Source organism: Siphateles boraxobius, unplaced genomic scaffold (genome assembly GCF_051911475.1).
Source record: "Siphateles boraxobius isolate OS27281-9 unplaced genomic scaffold, OSU_SipBor_1 7, whole genome shotgun sequence".
Lineage (NCBI taxonomy): Eukaryota > Metazoa > Chordata > Actinopteri > Cypriniformes > Leuciscidae > Siphateles > Siphateles boraxobius.
The window spans coordinates 15,836,800-15,857,471 of NW_027509197.1; the positions used below are offsets into that span (position 1 = coordinate 15,836,800).

The 20,672-nt window shown below is 36.0% G+C and overlaps 3 protein-coding genes across 13 annotated transcripts; 1 reads left to right on the plus strand and 2 right to left on the minus strand.

Moving 5' to 3' along the window:
• Positions 1-2,317: 2,317 nt before the first annotated feature.
• Positions 2,318-8,672, plus strand: pla1a (phospholipase A1 member A). 9 transcript variants are annotated; one of them, XM_077216372.1, is made up of 13 exons: positions 2,545-2,752; positions 3,268-3,291; positions 3,385-3,467; positions 3,546-3,604; positions 3,697-3,874; positions 4,105-4,213; positions 5,465-5,566; positions 5,732-5,824; positions 5,926-6,111; positions 6,659-6,748; positions 7,257-7,365; positions 7,497-7,652; positions 7,805-8,672. In XM_077216372.1, the coding sequence occupies exons 1-13, from the start codon at positions 2,692-2,694 to the stop codon at positions 7,884-7,886; spliced, it is 1,332 nt and encodes a 443-aa protein (XP_077072487.1). In that variant the 5' UTR covers positions 2,545-2,691; the 3' UTR covers positions 7,887-8,672. The 9 variants fall into 9 exon arrangements, with proteins under 9 accessions (XP_077072486.1, XP_077072485.1, XP_077072487.1 ...); XM_077216367.1 differs by having other exon boundaries at positions 3,268-3,467; XM_077216368.1 differs by having other exon boundaries at positions 3,385-3,604.
• popdc2 (popeye domain cAMP effector 2) lies at positions 7,028-14,025 on the minus strand. Of its 3 annotated transcripts, none has more exons than XR_013197163.1 (4): positions 13,233-14,025; positions 11,660-11,768; positions 10,967-11,523; positions 7,028-9,092 (listed from the first exon to the last, which is right to left on the minus strand). XR_013197163.1 is itself a non-coding variant. In XM_077216375.1 (4 exons), the coding sequence occupies exons 1-4, from the start codon at positions 13,721-13,723 to the stop codon at positions 9,010-9,012; spliced, it is 1,098 nt and encodes a 365-aa protein (XP_077072490.1). In that variant the 5' UTR covers positions 13,724-14,025; the 3' UTR covers positions 7,028-9,009. The 3 variants fall into 3 exon arrangements, 2 of the variants coding, with proteins under 2 accessions (XP_077072490.1, XP_077072489.1); XM_077216375.1 differs by having other exon boundaries at positions 11,109-11,523; XM_077216374.1 differs by lacking the exon at positions 7,028-9,092 and having other exon boundaries at positions 10,878-11,523; positions 13,233-13,885.
• Positions 14,026-16,005: 1,980 nt separating this feature from the next.
• Positions 16,006-17,787, minus strand: cox17 (cytochrome c oxidase copper chaperone COX17). The gene is made up of 4 exons (XM_077216376.1): positions 17,654-17,787; positions 17,247-17,375; positions 16,818-16,932; positions 16,006-16,190 (listed from the first exon to the last, which is right to left on the minus strand). The coding sequence occupies exons 2-3, from the start codon at positions 17,363-17,365 to the stop codon at positions 16,848-16,850; spliced, it is 204 nt and encodes a 67-aa protein (XP_077072491.1). The 5' UTR covers positions 17,366-17,375; positions 17,654-17,787; the 3' UTR covers positions 16,006-16,190; positions 16,818-16,847.
• Between the last annotated feature and the right edge of the window lie 2,885 nt (positions 17,788-20,672).

Genomic DNA, 20,672 nt, shown 5'->3' on the forward strand with positions numbered 1-20,672 from the left:
TGAAGTCCAGTGTCAAGTACCCACAGTCAGTGATGGTCTGGGGTGCCATGTCAGCTGCTGGTGTTGGTCCACTGTGTTTTATCAAGGGCAGGGCCAATGCAGCTAGCTATCAGGAGATTTTGGAGCACTTCATGCTTCCATCTGCTGAAAAGCTTTATGGAGATGAAGATTTCATTTTTCAGCACGACCTGGCACCTGCTCACAGTGCCAAAACCACTGGTAAATGGTTTACTGACCATGGTATTACTGTGCTCAATTGGCCTGCCAACTCTCCTGACCTGAACCCCATAGAGAATCTGTGGGATATTGTGAAGAGAAAGTTGAGAGACGCAAGACCCAACACTCTGGATGAGCTTAAGGCCGCTATCGAAGCATCCTGGACCTCCATAACACCTCAGCAGTGCCACAGGCTGATTGCCTCCATGCCACGCCGCATTGAAGCAGTCATTTCTGCAAAAGGATTCCCGACCAAGTATTGACTATTGTGTGCATAACTGAACATAATTATTTGAAGGTTGACTTTTTTTTTTTGTATTAAAAACATTTCTTTTATTGGTCGGATGAAATATGCTAATTTTTTGAGACAGGAATTTTGGGTTTTCATGAGCTGTATGCCAAAATCATCAGTATTAAAACAATAAAACACCTGAAATATTTCAGTTGGTGTGCAATGAATCTAAAATATATGAAAGTTTAATTTTTATCATTACATTATGGAAAATAATGAACTTTATCACAATATGCTAATTTTTTGAGAAGGACCTGTACAATTGCATGAATTATTCTTGAATTGACCAAAGTGTGTAGAGAGAGAAGGTTACATTAAAAATATACCTTTTAAAAATGTTATGTTAAATCCACTATTGTTTTATACAGAATTGTTCTATTGTCTATGCAGTATTTAATGCAATGACATCATATTTTACTTTATATAACAGGAGAATTAAAAGTAATCCCTTTAATTCAATTACAGTTTTTAGATTACTTGGTAATTACACCCAACACTGTATAACAGTAATTAAAATGTAAACTTACGCATTGACTCAAGCAACTATTTTCTCCCAAACTAACTCTCTCGATCGCCGCTGCTGCCCTGTTGCTTAAAAAAAATTGCGTACTGCTGGTGAGAAATATGCAGACCTCTTTTTGTCTGGCGCTGTTACCATGGTGACTCATAATATCTGCGCTCCATTGATAATGGCTTTTTATAGTTGTGGTGCACGCGCTTAACTCAGAGTCAGTCAACTTAGAGTTGATTGAACTTACTCATTTCAGCTGTTCTGAAACCGAAAACTCAGTTTCCCATCTCAGGGTGAGTCAACTCAGAGTTCAAGTTTTAACTCAGTTTTAAACTCAACAACTTGAGTTCAGTTCAGTTTTAAACTCAACAACTTGAGAACTTTTAACTCAACATAAACTGGGGCGTTTATGTTGTGTTTTGTTTATGTGTGTGTGTGTGTAATTATTTCATAATTAAAGTGTGTTAAATGTTCGCTGGGTTCCCGCCTCCTTTTTCCCTTATCAACTAACACAGCTAGTGTTAATTTTAGATCCTGTGCCTATACCTATTTGAGTCCGTCTGTTGCTGTAATTGTTACGCCTGTAGGTGGCAACACGTGACTGAATTTATTCATTTACCCATCCGATTCATTAAAAAAACACTTCTGTGTTGTTCAGGAACTATTTTCGTTGGGGGGAGTAAAAATTGACAAAGTAGGCTAAATGGCAATATTGTGTAAGAAACGTAAGAGGCAGAGATTGTTTGTGCGTTTAAAAACATGAGATGCAGTGGTGAGGAATGGAAACAATCGCAAAGGTCGACTATTCTGAAACTGAACAAAATGTGAACTTTGAACTTGACTAGTCTTCCGAAAATCTCAGGCATAAAACTCTGACAGAAGGAGAAAATTAGAAGTAGAAAAAAAATTTGTCAAAGACGTACGTTCTTCTATTTTTGCATCGTTTTACAATCTGGAGTTGGTGGCTCGAATATGTTTGATTTTTGGGTGGATTTTAGAATTGAAAAGTTTTTGATTTTAAAAGTCGTGTAGTGGATGCCTGCCTTTAGAAAACACTTGAAAGCAATACAACACTTTTGCAGAAGACAGCTGTATGGAGTCTGAACAAACAAACAGCTGTGTCTTTCAAGTGATGCCAACTGAAATGTTAATTTCACTTCAATTAATCTAAAACCCCTCTGAGAGTTTTAGCTCGCCATTGTCCAGAGTCCAGCCTTTGGATAAACAATCAAACATTTCATCTGTGACTGTGAGGTCATGGGTTCTCAACCAGCTGCAGACCAGTGGACTGATCATTTGTTTTTCATTGTTGTAGTCCAATACAAAGTCACCACTAGCTACATAAGCTTCCACGGGATGGATGCATGGAGTTAGTTAATTTCTCTCAGGTTTACATGCTGACATGGTTTATAACAGCAAACCAGGAACGGAAGGAAAAGCCCCTCACCTCACTTAATCGGATATTGTAGCATTTTTCTCAGAAACAGTCATTGTGTAACAGATTGAGGCTAGCTATTAAGTGGATTCCAGGCTTCTTAAGGCAAGTTGAAGAACAGGAACAAAATACGTTGAAAGGATGCAGAAAGACAAAGAACGATTTTGTACTTGAAAAGGAATCTAACCAGCAGAAACTTCTCACTCAGCTGATTTTGCACTGTTGGTCAATAAAGCCATGGCTTGGAAATGGATCAAAGCTTTTGTTTATTTGTCAGTGTGTGTCACCTCTGCTGTGGGTAAGATCATTTTTTCATAGTATTACATAGAAAACATTTTTAATTATGCCAGTTATATTAGGTGTTATAAAAACTCTAAATGTTTTATTTAGAGTTGCTTGAAGTTATAGTGTGTCAATAAGTGGTTCACAGATCAACAATTGTGAATGTAGGTGCTTACAGAATTTGATAAGTGATTTTAAATGTTTTCTAATCCATTGTTTCATTGAAAGAGACCATTTTACCTCTTTAAAATATCTAAAGATGCAGACTGAGAATTACAAAATGAAAGTACAAAATCATTGGTATAAAATCAATCATCAATAATCAAAATGAAAAATTATTTTCTTCAATATATTTTTGGTGGCTGCAATTTAATATGCTTGTTTTTAAATTCAATAAAAATTATTAACCTTTCAAAGTTCATTTCCAAAATATCTTCTGCTTTTCTTCTTTATTTTTCTATACACAATATATAACATTTCACTTTACAAATTCACCTCTATATGTCAAACTTACACATCTGGGAATTGCAGGGAAAGCAGTGTCAGGTGAATCCGGTAAAACTACCAATTATAGTTTATTAAAATCTTTATTCTATCTTTCTAATTTTTGGGATACTCATGATCTCTCACATGCGTACAACTTTACAGGTGATGAGGATCCATCCCGAACCAAGTGTGCTGACTTCAACAACACCACCTGGCTGGAATACAGACAGGCCAACAAGCTCCAGGTTCAGTACCTTCTCATTACACGAAAGAATGCAGACTGTGCCAGCCTATTCACACAGGATTGCCTCAACCATACCCAGAAACACACGGCTTACTTCAACTCATCACTCCCCACTAAAGTCATTGTTCATGGATACAGGTGAAGCATTTAATCAGCAGCATTTTGTAACAGGAAAAAGTCCATGTGAATGATCACTTACACAGATGATTCCTTGATTTATTGCGTTTCAGAGCCATGGGCAGTAAACCTTCCTGGGTGAGTGGCTTAGCCCAGGCTCTACTGCGGGAAGAGGACGTGAACGTTCTGGTGGTAGACTGGGTCTATGGAGCCTCCTTTGCTTATAACCTGGTAGTAGAGAACTACAAGGAGGTGGCAGTGCAGATATCGGTGCTTATCAATCAGCTTACGGTAATTTTGATTATGTCAAAGTATTATAGAATCAATTGTCATTATAGAACTCTTGACCACTACATACAAATGGCTGCACAGCTGTAGAGTCCTCTGAAAGCAGTGTTCATCTGGCAGAAGTAATAACATAATAAACTTGTTCACAATGATCAATTGTAATAGTCAACGCTCAGGAAGTACATTGTAAAGAGTAATATGACATTTAAAAGTACACTGATGTTCTTTTGTAGAAGTATGGAAGCACACTGGAATCTTTCCATTTCATCGGTGTGAGTCTTGGAGCACATGTGTGTGGATTTGTGGGGACCCTGTTTGAAGGCAGGCTGGGTCGAATCACAGGTAATATTTAATTCAATGCCTAAATTCAAGTAAATTGATATATAAGTTGATAAAATAAGAGACCATATTGAAAATATATCAAAATCTTCAAAATGTCATTAAAGCAAATGTTATAGATATGTTCACAATTTATCAAATAAAATACAATAAAATGTAAATGTACAACAAAATAATAAAAAATAATGCATAATTCAATTCTAACATTCATGTAAAAATTTTCAATTCAGCTGGTCCCTCAAATTCTTATGCTGACAAAATCATTTGTCAAGGAAAAAAGATATATTAAATTATTAAACTATTTAAAAAAATGAAAAACAGGTTTTCATTTGTGCGCTTATCTTCGCACTCTCTTCTGATTTGCGTAATGCAATTGCATAACGACTACGACTCTATGTAATGATAAAGCCTGCCATAGGACCATGTAGGCTGTTAATCTTGGGTAACGCTTTAGATTACAGCCCAGAAAGTACTGCGTAATTAAGACGAATTTACAGCGTGAAAACAAGAAACAAGAGTATCTTTCCCCCATATTTAAGCAAAAGTTACAATTGTTTTAGTTTTCAGTGCACTTTTGTTAAAAAGATTACTGTATGAATGCATAGATATAATAATAATAATATAATAAGATATAATAATATATGTAATTTTTTTAAAAGTCTATACAGTATATATTGGTACACCATTATTACAAAAAGGTACGCAGTGTATGTTCTTGCTAAATTGGTCCCAAATGTAAGATTGTTGTATCATAATAGTAGAATAAGTACCCCTTATTTCTATAATACTCACAGTATACTTTTTTTTTTTTTATTATCCTGGTTGTTACCCCTTTATTCCCCAAACTTTGTCTGTGGTTCCTTTATACTTACATGTAAGTACCTTATAGATACACTATAATTACAGAAAGTTACACTGTAAACTCGCTTTAATTACGAGTACTTTCCGGGCTGTAATCTAAAGCGTTACCTAATTTTGTCCTGATATGAAGATGCTAGACTTATGAGTGGAACACAGACCAACACTGCACCACACTGAAAGAGTCTTTCAGACAAAAGCAGAGGCCACGAGTGCACTCCAAATAAACAATGACATATTGTTACACCACACAACCTTGGTGAGAAAACAAGATGTTTTTTGAAACTTTAAACTAAAAAGTGTGTAATGTGTTTATGCAGAATCCTAAAAGTGCCTAAATGTGAATGATTTTGTATCATACAGAACATAAACTGTATGTGGGTTTTGTGTGCACAGGTCTGGACCCAGCAGGACCCATGTTTAAGAGTGCTGATCCATTTGACCGTCTGGATTCATCTGATGCCTTGTTTGTTGAGGCCATCCACACTGACTCTGACTGTAAATCTAGTTTCATTTACTTTGGAGTGCCGTCTAATATTGAACAGGACATTTTCTTGATTTACAATTAAACCACAGGAGTTCATATAAGTAAGCCACTGGTGCTATTTTTAATACAGATGTAGCCTATAACACAGCTGAACTGAAAATGTTTACATTTGCTAGACTTTGGAATATCCATTCCTGTCGGACATGTGGACTTCTTCTTAAATGGTGGAATGGATCAAGCCGGTTGCGCACGCTCAAGGTTTGCTTCAAGTAAGTAGACAGCAAAAGCTGACCAAACACTAACAGAGGCATTTAAGCTTAAAAAATGTACCGTAGCTTCATGCTACCTGAGAATCTGTCTATGTTGTCAGTTTTTATCTACTTTCCAGTGTATGGCTATGTCATTTGTGACCACATGAGGGCACTGCATGTCTACATGAGCGCCCTGAACGGCTCCTGTCTGCTTGTTGGTTTCCCCTGCTCCAGTTATGACGAATTCCTGGCAGGAAAATGCATCACTTGTGAGGGACCCTTCAATGGCACATGCCCACAAATAGGTAATGATGAGTTAGCTGGATGATTTAAAGAAAAATCTGTAAGAAAAATATTTTAAATATGTAAGTCCGTTTGTGAACACAAATATATATTAAAAATTTTTTTTACTCATGTGATTCTTAAAAGTGAAAAAAAAATAGCTTTTTGAATTTGATGAAATCAACATTGTACATTTTCTTACTAAATTAACCTTGATGCACAAACATTTTTGTAGTTCAAAGACTCTGCTGAATGATGAGATGTGTCTTCATAAGGGGGATGGCCATGGTTCACACGCATGTCCTCAATTAGTGAAAATGTTAATAATTCTGAGGGGGGTTGCATGCTAATCTAATTTTGGATGGTAATGACCTTGATGTTCTAGTTCATTTAGGTGTTTAATCAGGCTTGACTTTTTCTTTGTGTGCATGAGTGACTCCAACTGCTGAAAATGTTTCACTTGAGGCTGATTATGTAACAAAAAGATCAAATTGTTTCACATAATGTACGACACAAGCCTTTGCACAATTGCCCTCCGTCAGTGTCTGTTTCTATATGTGTGTATCTTAGGCTTGTTAAAGAACAGTGGGATAACTGCTACTCCACTGCCAAATCAAGAGAAGGTCTATCTCCTGACCACCGCTACGGCGCCATATTGTGGTATGTCTCTCGGATACTGCATGTTTTAACCTTGATTTGTTTTAATTATACTTAAACAGTCTTTCATATTAACTCAGAATAGAAAAATAGATCATGGTTTCCACAAAAAATATGAAGCAGCATTTATAAGCAACTATTTTCAACATTGATAATAATAAGATTTCGTGAGCAGAAAATCAGCATATCAGAATGATTTGTGAAAGATCATGTGACACTGAAGACTGAAGTAATGATGCTGAAAATTCAGCTTTGCCATCACAGGAATAAAATACATTATTACGTTTTAAAATATATTTAAATTTATTTTTGATCAAATAAAACAAGCCTTGGTAAGCATTTCTTTCAAAAACATTACAAAATCACACTGAACCCAAACTTTTGAATGGTAGAATATATTCACCCAAAAATAAAAAAATATACTGCCATATGTAACAGTAAATAAATGAAGTGTTATGTCAATGACACCTTATAAATACAGCCTTATAATGCCACTCTTTTTTTTTTTCAGCACATCACATCCTTGTGGATTTGAAGGTTTCCCCGTTAGACAAGAGTGCTGAGGTCCAGCTCACCCTGATCTCTACAGGACACCCTGAGACAGAGCTAAAACTCAAACTGTGTGTATTCCATTTCGAGTTTTACCTGCAAGTCACCATCAATGTGCCATAGCCTGTGTTCATTTATTACAGGTTCAGTTCTTTAACTGTTTAAAACATGTGTGTGAATATGTTTGCACAATATTTTTCAGAAATACAGATGAAACTGCGTATAAAAATGTGGCTGCACACCCGGAGCGACTGTGTAAAATTGACTCAGTGCAGCTGAAAAACACAGGAGCACGATTCTACAGACAAGGAGACATTCATTTTGAGTACATATGCATCTCTGAAGTCCCTCACACCAGGTAAATGCAGCCTTAATATTTGCCTTTAAACTTACTTTACTCTTTCTGCACACTCATTTCAGGAATTACACAATATCATGATTTAGACATCAAATGTGCACATCCAATGTAATACTGTATTTAATAATATTGTATTTGTGCTCTGTGTGCAGAGGGTTGGATCCATTATGTGTGAAGAACATTAATATTGGACGGGGAGTACCATGGTCACATGACTTTGTACAAGTGTGCTAAATAAATAAAACAACACAAAATCTACTTAAGAAAGCTTATACATTAACCAGCTTTCAAGCGAAGGTCTACACTAAAACTTTTTTAGCATGTTTAGGTTAGGAGATATTAAAGCTTGGCGACATAAGACATAAATAGGATACAAGGGGACTGAAATGCTTTGTTAGATATATTTATTGTGTTTTCTCAAAATGATTGTTTTCACAAAAGATTTTTTATATGATTTCAGATACTTTTGTTTTTATATGCACTGTTCCAGAGAGTGTTATAATGAAATTTCAATCGATAGGAAGTTAACGTACCTGAATTTCTGTTTAGTTTTGTTAGACAACAATCAACAACAAAAATATTGTGAATTATGAAAGTCGGTCATTCAACAAACATCAGTTATTTTATGTGTTAATATATGTGCTGAACTTACTGGTTCATCTTCAATGATTAAAGATGTATATTCAAGGTACAAAAATGTAATATTTTGGCACTCTGATTAGTGTTTATAACTGCACACTGCATACTTGATATTACAAATTAGTATGTGTCCATTCACAATTAGTAATAAGGCTAATCTCTGCTTTAAAATGGCATCTTAAGAGGAATATCAAGTCACGTTTTTAACCCAGCACTTAACAGTTGGCCCCATGAAAATACATTTTCATAACATGGTCAGTATACAGTCTCAGTACATAATGATGACGCATTTACTAAATTCCTATTATGATAAAGCACACACTTTTGTAATACATCTTATTACCTATCAATAAACTCTGAGGTGCTCAAATTAAATAAAAATGTATTTGTTTGTGTTGAAAAGTCTAATTTTTTGCTTTTAACTTAAATACTGTACAGTATTCCAAAGAGATTTAACCAACAACCACATGCCATTTCAAATAAATATAAAACAGCCATGTTGAAATCACAGCGATGTGGAATCATATATAACACAGTATCTGTTTGAAAAAAAAAAAGGTTTGTGATTGTGTTTTGTCCTAAACAAAAGTACATTTGATGGATCTTTTACTGTTCTGTGCTGATGTTGTCTTCAGTCATATAAAAGTAAACCGCTATGATGGTGATTTAATGGAGAAATCGGTCAGATGTTATGGTCTTTATACTGCTGAAACCATTCCTATAGCTTTGGGGTGTCAGTGGGGGCCAGTGGGGCACGTCCTCTTTGGAAACGAAGTGGAAGACTTCTTGGAGTATCATCCTCTGTCAGATTTATGGAAAAAGATGGCACATCAAAATGTCATTGAAAACACTGAAATAAATTCCATAATGCAATTCAGCACAACATAATCATATTTAAAGACATGTTTTTATCCATTGGTGTAGTTCTCACATTGTTTTCGGTAGGACAGGCTGTGTTTCTGGACATGATCCATATACCTCATTCCTTTGGAAACTAGCATGTGAAGGTCATGTCTCAAATGACAGTGGAACCACCCTCCTCCCACACATGTCCCACTATCCAGTACCCTACAAAGTGCAATCTGCCCCTTGCTGGCAAAGCCAAGTATTTGGAGAGGGAGGATTGCTGGATGAACAGACTTGGTATGTTTGGATCCCTTGATATCCCAAACCCCTTCAAGTTTTTCATCCAGACTCTGGCACAAGTGTATGTAGTCAAATAAAGCTAGCCTTATTCTAAGCATAGAAACATCTAACACAAAATATTCTAAGAAGGAAACACTGAATATATAACTCCACTACCATACTAAATAAAACTCACCCAAGGGAGCCTTTCCTCTGTCAGAAAGGACACACATGTTAAATTAGGACATACCATAGACTTTCTTTGTGGTAAAATAATTAAAAGTTAAACATACTTTAATTATTAAAGAGTAACCCAAAGCCTACACTGCAAAATTAATGTAAAAATAATTCAATATGGTTCATTTGATTTAAATCATAAATTAATAGTATTAATATAATAATCAGAGGTGGACAGTAACAAAGTACATTTACTTGAGTACAGTACTTAAGTACACTTTTTGAGTATTATTCTTTTTCTGGAAACTTTTTACTTTAACTTCACTACATTTGAAAGACAAATATTGTACTTTTTACTCCACTACATTTCTGTCAAGGTCCTTGGAGTAGAAAGTAGTAACATCAGTCAGGGGATGATTTTGGTTGCAGGGGTTGTATTTTGGTTGGAAATGAAAGTCGGGTTGACGTCAGAACCCGACTGATGTTGATTTCTGATGTCAACCCGATTTTCATTTTCAACCACAATACAATGTCTGTCCAACGTTGGAGATTGACGTCAACCTGATTTTCATTTTCAATGTTGGGTTTGGTCTTCTAAATGCGAATTTTGTCATTGTTTTGGAGCACACTAGCTTATAGATAACAGTAAGGCTATCATATTCATACTAAAAGCCAAAAAACTTTAAATAGGGCACTATTTGAGGGAACAGCTATTTGGTGTCTGAAACCATTGTGGACATTATTGATTGCACTTATTCAATCTCACATTCAATCCCACTATTGGAACTGTTTTAGAAATAAATTTGATATTGATATGAAAGTATAGGGGCGATTTCGGACACAACCAATATCTGATTAAGGTGCATATTATTACGAGTCTTCTCGACTAGATGTAATCCTTTTTTTTTTTAACCTTGTAGGATGCTACAACGGGGTCCCTGTCAATAATAAGCCTACAATGTAAAGTTTTTTATTATAATTCAATTTTAAATTAATAGTATTATCAATAATAATAATAATCAATCAATAATAATTCATTTTAAAGAAAAAAACATGAACTTTTTAACATTTGATGACATCTGGGCTTGTAGAATATTAATTTTCAATGTAATTTCATGTAATATCACTATATGAATGAACTATTGGGCTTCCTTCCATATGAATTCAGCAGATGACACTAAAGACATAAATATAATCCAGGTCTAAAAATAACACAAAATATAACAATTCATCATGCACATTCATCACTCTGCATTCTCTTAATCACTCAGTGTTTGTGCAGCTCAAATGTCCAGTTAGTGCAGTTGTGCCTCTTCATGCAAACCAGCCCCATCTATACCGACCCACCCGTCAATCCTTACTTGTGTACTTACATTGTGATTTAAGAAGTGTTCCAGTGTGTTAAGCTTCAAAACCCCAATCTTTACTTCAAATATTCCCTCTCACTCCCGTAGTCCATTAGAGAGCCTGTCATATCAGCAAAGTCCTCCAGAACCAAGCTGGTTGAGTCCTCACCAGAGGGCATCTCTGTGTCTGAGGGCCAGAGCTTCTGTGAAGGTTTGGGTACAGGGGTCTTTCCCTGGTCCGGATGGAAGTTTCTTCCATCTGAGCTCTGGTTAGACGGTGCTGGATCAGCCTTCACGACTGTAGGATCTCCTTGGCTTCCCCTGGGCGGTGAGCTAGTGCTGCCACCCTCACTGCCCTGTGACGAGGGGGCAAGGACGTGGTAGAGACTGGGCAGACGAATATCAAGGCGAACACCGCTCTTGGCAAATAGCTTGTCATTCAGAGAATATAGTTTGTCAGCAATGTCACTTCCGAGCATGACAGAGAAAAGTCGAGCAATGTAACGATCCTTAGACAGCAGAAGGTAAAGCCGACGTCTGCGCCAAGAGATGTAACGGCAGTCAGTCTCTGCGGTTAGTGTCACCTGAGGTCAAAAGAGTCATGGGATGTTCAAGGGCAAAGCAATATTTCATGGTTGCATGAACTGAATAATTTTGCAAAATTACACTGACTAAAAGATGTTGCCATGATGTACCCAAACAACCAGTATGTTTTCATACCTGGAAGTTGCCCTCCTCTGTTGGTCTAAGAGACTCCCATTCAGGAGAGTCAAGAAATTGGTGAGGAAAGATGTAATGGAGAAACTGACCTTCTAAGGACACTCTAATCCTGTAAAAGCAGAAACACATGTAACGTTCTTAGACGTGTCATTTTTGTATCAATGTTGGTTTCATATGGTTTTGAATAAGCTTAATGTCAGCATGAAATGAAAATTCACCTATTTTATAAATGCATGTTATTGATCTTATTGTGAAGGATTCATCCATGCGTATGTTTCATTTTTAAAAATGTTTTGACCCTGTAATGTTTGTTTAATCAAAATACCATAACTGAACCTTCCGGTGAAACGACAGACTTCTCTCTGGTGACGTATGCCAGATTTTCTCCAATCATAGAGTGGTGCAGGGATGACGATGAAAAAATACTATTGGGTTTATGTTGAGGGAACCAGTGTGATGCTAACTTCCGGGTTGTCCTACAAAAATACGCCACCCTTCCACAACTGACTGCAAGCTCACATTTATTTTTGAGAGCAATTCCCACATCTCAAAATCCAGTCAACAACTTATGGATAGAACCAAGTCCTACTTATATATATATATATATATATATATATATATATATATATATATATATATATATAAACTAATCTTGCTTTGTTTTAAAATGTCAAATTATCTGAGATTTTTAAAGACTAAAGGCCTGTTCACACCAATAACTATAACCATAAAGATATGGTTATAAAAATCATTCTACATTTAAAAGAAAAGCAGTGTCCACACTACAACTATAATGATAATGGCACAGAGGAACGTAACCGGTGGATCACTTTCAAGGCGTTTTTTTTCCCCAGCTGATGAGTGATAAAAACATTTGACAGCCAAGATTCCATCCTGCTTTACAGAACTAGAGCATTTATGCAGATGACATAACTGCAGCACTCACTTATAACAAACAGAATGCTAAGATTGTTGGTTATAGTTATCTTTATAGTTATTGTTCTTGGTGTTAACGGGCCTTTATTGACCTTGACACAGTCATGAGGGTCTGCAGGGGTCCTCTCTATAATATCATTCCCTGTTTGTTTTTTTCACCACATGATTTGGCAGACAAAGTGTTTTGTAAGCAGTGAAGTAGTCTTATTAAAATACTAACTATTAATACTACTACTAAAACTACTAATGACGCTTTTTCTTCATGAAGGCAAGTCACCTTTATCTCTATTGCACTTTAAACAATACAGCTTCACATTGATAAACAGGAAAATAACTATCAATGATGCAAACTCTAATATGAGACCGATTCAAATTCTGCTCTATGTATTAATTGCATTTTTAAAGATTTTTTGAATTATTAGGTAGGACAAAAAACATCATGTCATTGACCCCAACAAATATTTTTGTGCTATTTATTACACTGAACGACCTTGCATATTGCAAGCTAAAAAAACTTTGACGTTGGTACACTTTTAGGTAAAAAAACAGAAATTTCGTGTTTAGACCAGTTCAAGATCAACCACTAATAGAGAGAGAATCATATGTCTACAACTCTTTGATATATTCTGTTTCTCACCTGCCAGAAATGAGAAAAGACAGCCGATCAATGGGCGTCTTCCCCTCCACAGCATACGTCTCCTCAGTCGCTAGAGAAAGCACTTTGTTCTCGCTGGCAGCCGTGATCTCCTTGAACACCTGCACAGGTACATCCAGCGGCAGATAGACCGCCGTGTAAAGCGCAGAAAGCTCCTCGTTGGCTAAACCTTCCTGCATCAGCCGAAAAATCAGATGACACACCTGGCCCAAACACTGCAGCATCAGCAGCAGGTTCCAGATGAAGACATCAAGGCTGCACACTGTCAGCCAGCCCCACATAGCCAAACAGAGGAAAGCGGGAGCCAAAAAACTGAAGATGTACAGAGCCCCATATGCTGTACTACCACCCATATAGCCCAAAAAAAGAATGGTGTTACCAAGATGGTAGATGGCACCTTCAGTGCTGTTGGTCCATCCATCGCAGAGTGTGTGATTGTAAATTATGGTGTCAATAAAGTCGCCACTATTCATGTTTGTGCCTCTACTGTCTCCACTTAAATGGAATACTGAATTAAAAAAAGAGTGTCATCAAATACCTTGATGGAAAAAGTAGTGGTTCATGAGCCCAATGTATTAAAAAGGTTGTTAAAAAGACTAGATATTAGATTCAAAAAGATTGTTCCCCGCAGCTTTTAACAGTCAATGCACAACTTACTGCCAAAATCAGTTGGAATGAAGGAAGCTTCATAATTCCGTTCCACTGACACCCACTTTTCCTTTAAAAATTCAGTGCTATAATGTCTCTGCTTCTGTTCCCTGACCAACACTGGACTGAAGACTGTTGGAAACATGGAGCAGGAGAGGCGGGGGTAGAGACCATGAGAAGGATAACCATGTTTGGAATTGAAACCCAAGGAGGAAAGAGACGAGGACAGAAAGCAGACTCGCTACTTAACATAACACAATGATGGCCGGGCAGAGTGGTTACGATAACAAGTGACATGGAGAGAAGCTTTCACTGACATTTGGGAAGATCTTTGAAAGCTCTGCCAGATGTCACCAACACTCATTTTTTCACAATCAAACAGTAAACTTGTATTCCAGCTCTTCTGGTGTTTGAGGGAAGGAGGGTCCTAGGTTATGGGGGGCAGCATATTTAAAGTATCTGAGACAGATCATATAACAGAGGAGATCATGTAACACTGTTTACCTCCCCCTCCCTGGCCATTCCTGTGTGTAGTTTCACATAACTTGGCCCAGCGATTGTTGGTAGATAATTTAATACACTATTCTGCTGCTTAGCAATGGGGTGCAGAGTGAGTGGATTTTTTTCTTTTATATTATTATTACTTAAATAATAAGATACGTGAAGGTGTGCTATATTGTCAAAATCGCTAAGAGTGACATGCAATATAATTTACATGTAAACATGTGCACTCGTGTGTATAGCACAAAAAATTCTGAATGTCAAACTGCAAACTAACTTTACCGCGGTAATTGCTGTTGTTAGGCATGACACAGAACTTATCTATATTGACAATACAGCATGGGCTATTTGCTTTTTAAATTGTACTGTATATTGCTTTTATAAAGTAATTGCGACCTTTTCTCACAGTTGCTAGTTTCTATCTCAAAAATTCGGACTTTATACATAATTCGGTTAATTGCGAGAAAAAAAGCCAAAATTGGGTGATATAATCTCAGAACTGTGAAATGAACTTAGAATTGCAAGAAAAAATTGTGAGATATAAACTTAGGAATTGCAAAAAAAGTCAGATTCTAGAGGCCAGAAACTCAGAATTGTGAGATATAAGCTCAGAATTACAAATGAAATTGTGAAGAATTGTGATATTTAAAAAAAAGTCAGAATTAAGAGTTATAAACTTAAAAAACGTCCAAATTGTGAGATAGTCAAAATTGTGTCGTTTTTTATTCCATGGCAAAAACAAGCTTCCATATGTCATTGAATAAATAAAAAATTAAAAAGGTAGATTTTTTAAATATAACTAAAATACACAATATGTATTGGTTGTCTTGAGCAGCTTAACTAGCCGATACAGTTGATAAGTGACAAAGCCACTATTCAGAGCTGTCAATTTGACATGTACCCTGCAAGAGAAGCATGCAGATACATTCTCATTGTAGTCAAGCACCATTAAAAGCTATTTGAATGACTGAAATTAACCAATTTACACATTTCACATCTGAGAAATATCAATTATGCATTTGCGCATACTGTGCCTATGATTGGATTTAATGAATTGAACATCAAAATGACCATGATTTATATAATTATAAGCAGGACGAATAGTGAAATAAGAAAGCTGTTCTTGTGTTTGTGTCAGTGACTAACTATGCTCATGAACTTTGTAAAATTTTAAGGAGAAACCGCAAATTGTGAATTGCATTTGCTGGGTTCACACCAGGTGTGCACACAGAATAAAAGCACTTCTGCGAGTAGACCTCAGATTAGAGTGTGCTGGGAGCAGCAGCTCTATTTTAGGCCTGCGTGCATAGTTAAGTGCAGCTGTCACCAGCCAAACGCTGGTACAGGGAATTCAAAGGCCAACCGAGTAGGAAGCCTGAAGGAAGAGTCTGTTTGTGTGAAACTGCTTGGCCTGAATGGTGTCGAGCAAAAGACAATACTTCATCATCAATAATTTAATATGATAAAATAAGCAAATCAAGCATGACACAATAATTAGACTGAATCATTTAAAATGGGCTTGAAAAGGAAAAAGTCAGCCCTGTTATAAGAATGTATGCATATTTCATACAAATAAAAGGACAAAGTAAAGATACAAGAGAACGGCTTAACGTCTTACATAGGATCTTTATTGACCATAAACGTATGTAAAGCACATATGAAAGAAAGAGAAAAAAAAGACAGACAACATTTCCCTCAGAGGAACAAATTCACCCCGTATAATCTTCCCTCCAGTGTAAAAATATAAATAAAAGAGCACACCAGGTCCCAATTCACACAGGCTGACACACACTACAAAGGGGAAAAAAAAACAATTAGGAAACATATTGTAACTCATTCTTCAAAAAAATTAAATTGTCCTCAAGAACATAAGGTTTTTTTTAATATTTAAGGGACATTTAAGAGCACTAAAATGGAAATTCTGTCATTATTGAATCCGTTCCATGGAAAACCAAAGGAGAAGTTTAGCAGAATTTCAGAGCTGCTGTCAAACAAAGACACGAGGACCAGGCTGTCGAGTTAAAAAAAAGCTATATATATATATTTAAAAAAATATAGTATTATGAGTTTTGCACTAGATTCAGAGTCTTCTGAAGCCATATAATAACTTTGTGCATTTCCTTAGTTTATCTTGACAGCTGTGGTCACCATTCACTTTTATTGAATGGAAGAGAGCAGCTTTGACAATGTGTTATGAATAATTCCACTGAAGAAAGTGATTTAGAACTACACAAAGATGATTTGGTGTAGGTTGGTGAACCAACCCTTTTCAATTTGCAGAGCACAGAGATAACTTTTGAAAATTGCATTAACAATTTAAGGTTGTGGTGGCAAAAATGTGGAAAAAAATGAATGTAAGAAATATCACTTCTTCGTAAGAGACTGGCCATTGTCATAGGACAGTGAAAATAAACTTACCATTCGCTTCATTTGAACATGATGGTGGTATTATATCTTAAAACCAAGCGCCCTCATGCACTCCTTGTGTGCTTCGATGAGACCTGTGCAGCATTCTTCTCCCTTTTCAATTATGCTGCAGTGAAGACAATAAAATGTCATAGCTACACAGTATCTTGCTAAAATGCACAGGATTAGTTAACCTAAAATATAAATTCGGTCATTATTTACCAACCCTCATGTTGCACTAAACCAGTTTGATGTTCACACACAAGGAGAAATTAAGAATTGCATCTGCCCAGTTCACAGTACTCAAAGTATTGTATAAGCAATATTGACTACTTTTTCTAATTTTGAAACCTATTTTCTGTAATGTATTTACTGAGCAGCACAATCCTATTTCTCTCAGTTTGTTTTAAAGCGTGACCTAATAGACAAAAGTTTCCTCACCAGGCATCTCGTGCTTTCTTGGTCTCAGGACACGCACAGCATGGTTTCAGAGGTTTCTTCTGCTCTGTGCCCTCTATTGCTGGTGAAGCCTCCACACTGGCTGCTGACAGGCTAGACATTTCCTCTTGTCTGAGAAAAACAAAAGAGCAAGGGACACAATGATTTAGTCCTGCTCTAAACTTCAGTTTCAACACTACGTATTGTGAACAACCAGCAGCGGGCAACAAACTAGCCACCATTACAAGTTACATGATGTCCTCTGCTGTTTAACGACTAGTTTCGTTGAAATACAGCCGTTTTACCTCGCTGTCAAAGAAGCTGTGCCTAATCGGGGGTATACGATTCAAATCGTGCTGTCAGGTAAGATCAAATAAAAAACATAATTTAAATGAAAAACGTTTACTTACGTAATATATATGACGAAGAGACTGATGAGCTCACGTGCGTACTTTCTTACACAACCTGCTGTTGCTGTCAAATTAATAACAGCACAACCCCTTGAACGCGGAAGTGTCCCGTAGCTTCCGGGTTACGGTCTTTCATTAAAACAAACAATAAAACTAATTTAACAACTAACCTATAGCCATTTATTACATAAATATGATTTACAGTTACACATATTAATGGCTAGAGCTAAAATGAAACGTGGTTTAAAAACAGGTAATAACAACATGCCGACTGCCGAACAATAAACAAAAATAAAGGTCTTGTGCAGAATAAAAGCCATTTAAAGCTTTATTAATTATGTTATCATAATATTATTTAATAATTTACTAAAATTTCAGGATCATCAATTTTATTATAAAGGAATAAATTATTTAATGGTTTAATTGCATTATCTCATATATAATTTATGTCAGATGGGTATTATAAAAAATACTTTAACAAACAGAGTCAATATTTGCAGGCAAATCCACACAACTTTGCATGACATTTTAACAACTTAGTTACAATGCAAATATATTCATACTGATACAGCTTCAAGGATGGCTACTGATATTGATGGAATTTTATTTTTCAGAGAATTCTGTCAGGTTTGCTGTAAGGGATAAGGCGCTTTATTTACATAGTAAAAATAAGCAAAAATATAAGAAAACACTCAACCCATGTGCTCAACAAAAGACAAAACCTGTAGCAAGAATGACCATTCCCTGACACTGAAACAAAACACAATGCATTTAGCAGATGAGAGAGTTTAAAGCTGCACGCTCACACAAGGACAGAAAAATACAGGAGTGACCTCTGTGTCAAGGTAAGGCTTATGATTCTGCTGTGAAAGAGCAAGTGCAAATTTATTCTCAACTTCATGTTTATTTAGCACAACAACACTATATTGGCCTGTGCTGTTTTCAAGAACTGCTCAAAAGTTATTTGACTCTAGACCTTTCTCACTTTACACATATTCAGCAAACGAGTGGAACTGTAAACGAAATGCAACAGGAGCACATAGAGCTTGTTTCTGACGTGTAAAAGAAATACATCTCTATACAGATAGAAGGTTTACTACATTGAGTATGTCCTTTGATTTTTTACCTTAAATTTAAAAAATGGTTATCTGGAGTAAGCTTTTGATGACAGACTTATTTTCTAAAAATGTAGGCCTATTTTACAAAAATACGTGATTACAGAACCCAATTCTGCCTAATTCTGAAACAGACCTCCAAAGTGTTGCAAAACCAGTGATGTTTTGAATGTGTCACTAAGTCTGCAACTTGCGTCAAGTCTGACATACTTTTTAGGTGTACACTGTAACAGCTTATATAGCAAAATATTGTGTTTATAACACAAAATAAAATGTCTGTATTGCATTTTCTCTGCATTTTCTGCTAAGTTCAGCATAATATGAGCAGCAGAAATAGAACTTTTCAATCATGACGTGAATTTGTAGGCCAACAGAGAACGCTAACGCAGCATGGATTCCCTCAGGAATTTCTGCTTGGTGTTTAGTATATTTTTGTTTGTATGTCGTCCTCAATTTATGACTATAAAATGTGCCTTTTTTTTGCTTTTTTTTTGCAAAGCTATACCTCAAACGTGACATTTGAAAGTGTTTCTGATTAATTAAACATAATTTGTCAAGCTTATAATCAGATGTGTAATTAATCAGACAGCATTGTGCTTTTGTAGCAACTTACGTTTTTAAACAACATTTTAAAAACCATTGAGGTATGACCATGTCTAATTTATATAGTGTTAAAGTGTAGCTCCTTTTCAGACATGTTTCCATTATAGGCCTTATTAGCTACCTAAATTATATATAACGTTATATGTTTTTAAGTAATTTGGCAAATTGGTTATTAATGATAATAATAATTGTATTAGATATTTAGATAAAATTGTTAAATGGATGAATCGTATAGTATTTTAAATAGACAAAAGCTTCACAGATGAACTTGTTAAAATAACCAGTTACCGATTTGATGAATTTATTGACCCACTAACTGAATGCAACAAATAAATGTAGTTTAGGTGTTTGTTGCCTTCTGAGAATGTAAGATCAGTTATCTGTTACATTACTTGAATACCACTTTGAAATTCAACACTGTATTGTGACTCTCATAAACATAGCCTGCCAGTGCAATACAATACTGTACTCAGTTTAACGGAGATCTAATGAGCTCCACCATTGCTATGTGGAAAGCTGAAGGTGTCTGTTTTTGATGTAAACACATCCTCAACAAAAACACCGACCAGTTTTCCCAGATGTACATATGTTAACCCTTAAGCGCATACCATAGTGACCTGGGATGTAATTCACTACCCTCCTCCTCCTCATTATTTTTTTTTAAGTTAGACAGCAACCTTCTTAGTATTCCTCAATCAATTCATTATAAATAATATAACAAGAAAAAAATAATACAATTATAAAAGAATGCCTGTTTCCCCATTCAATTAAGTAAGTGCAAATCACCTTTATTCCACAAGGTGTCAGAAACACAAGGATGAAGTGACGGTTCACTCATTCTGCAGGCGGAAAACAAAAGAATAGGAAGTATCATCAGCTAAACTTGAAATGGCTCAGCGATTTACTGCAGAGCAAATAGGCCTACTGAATGCAATCAGATATTAGTGTCACTGTCACTTGATGGCTGATCTGGTGAAGAAGCTGTCAGCGATTAAAATATTGATTTTGAAGATGTTGAAAATTATAGGTTTTAGAATATGTTTGAGGTTGCGAATAGGAGCCAGATGGCAAATGAGATCTGACTAGGACAGTGATGGCATAAAACATATACTCAAACGGAACCCTGCTATGCTCCAAAAGGCAAAAGGTAACAAAATATGTTTTATTTTATTCTTCTGTTGGCTAATTGTTACTATAATATCAGGAGAGTTGGTAGAGATCCATCCATGTTAGATATAGATCCGGGTCGCTGAAGACCCGAATATGTAATAATGATTGGCAAAACATTCATGAATTTAAGG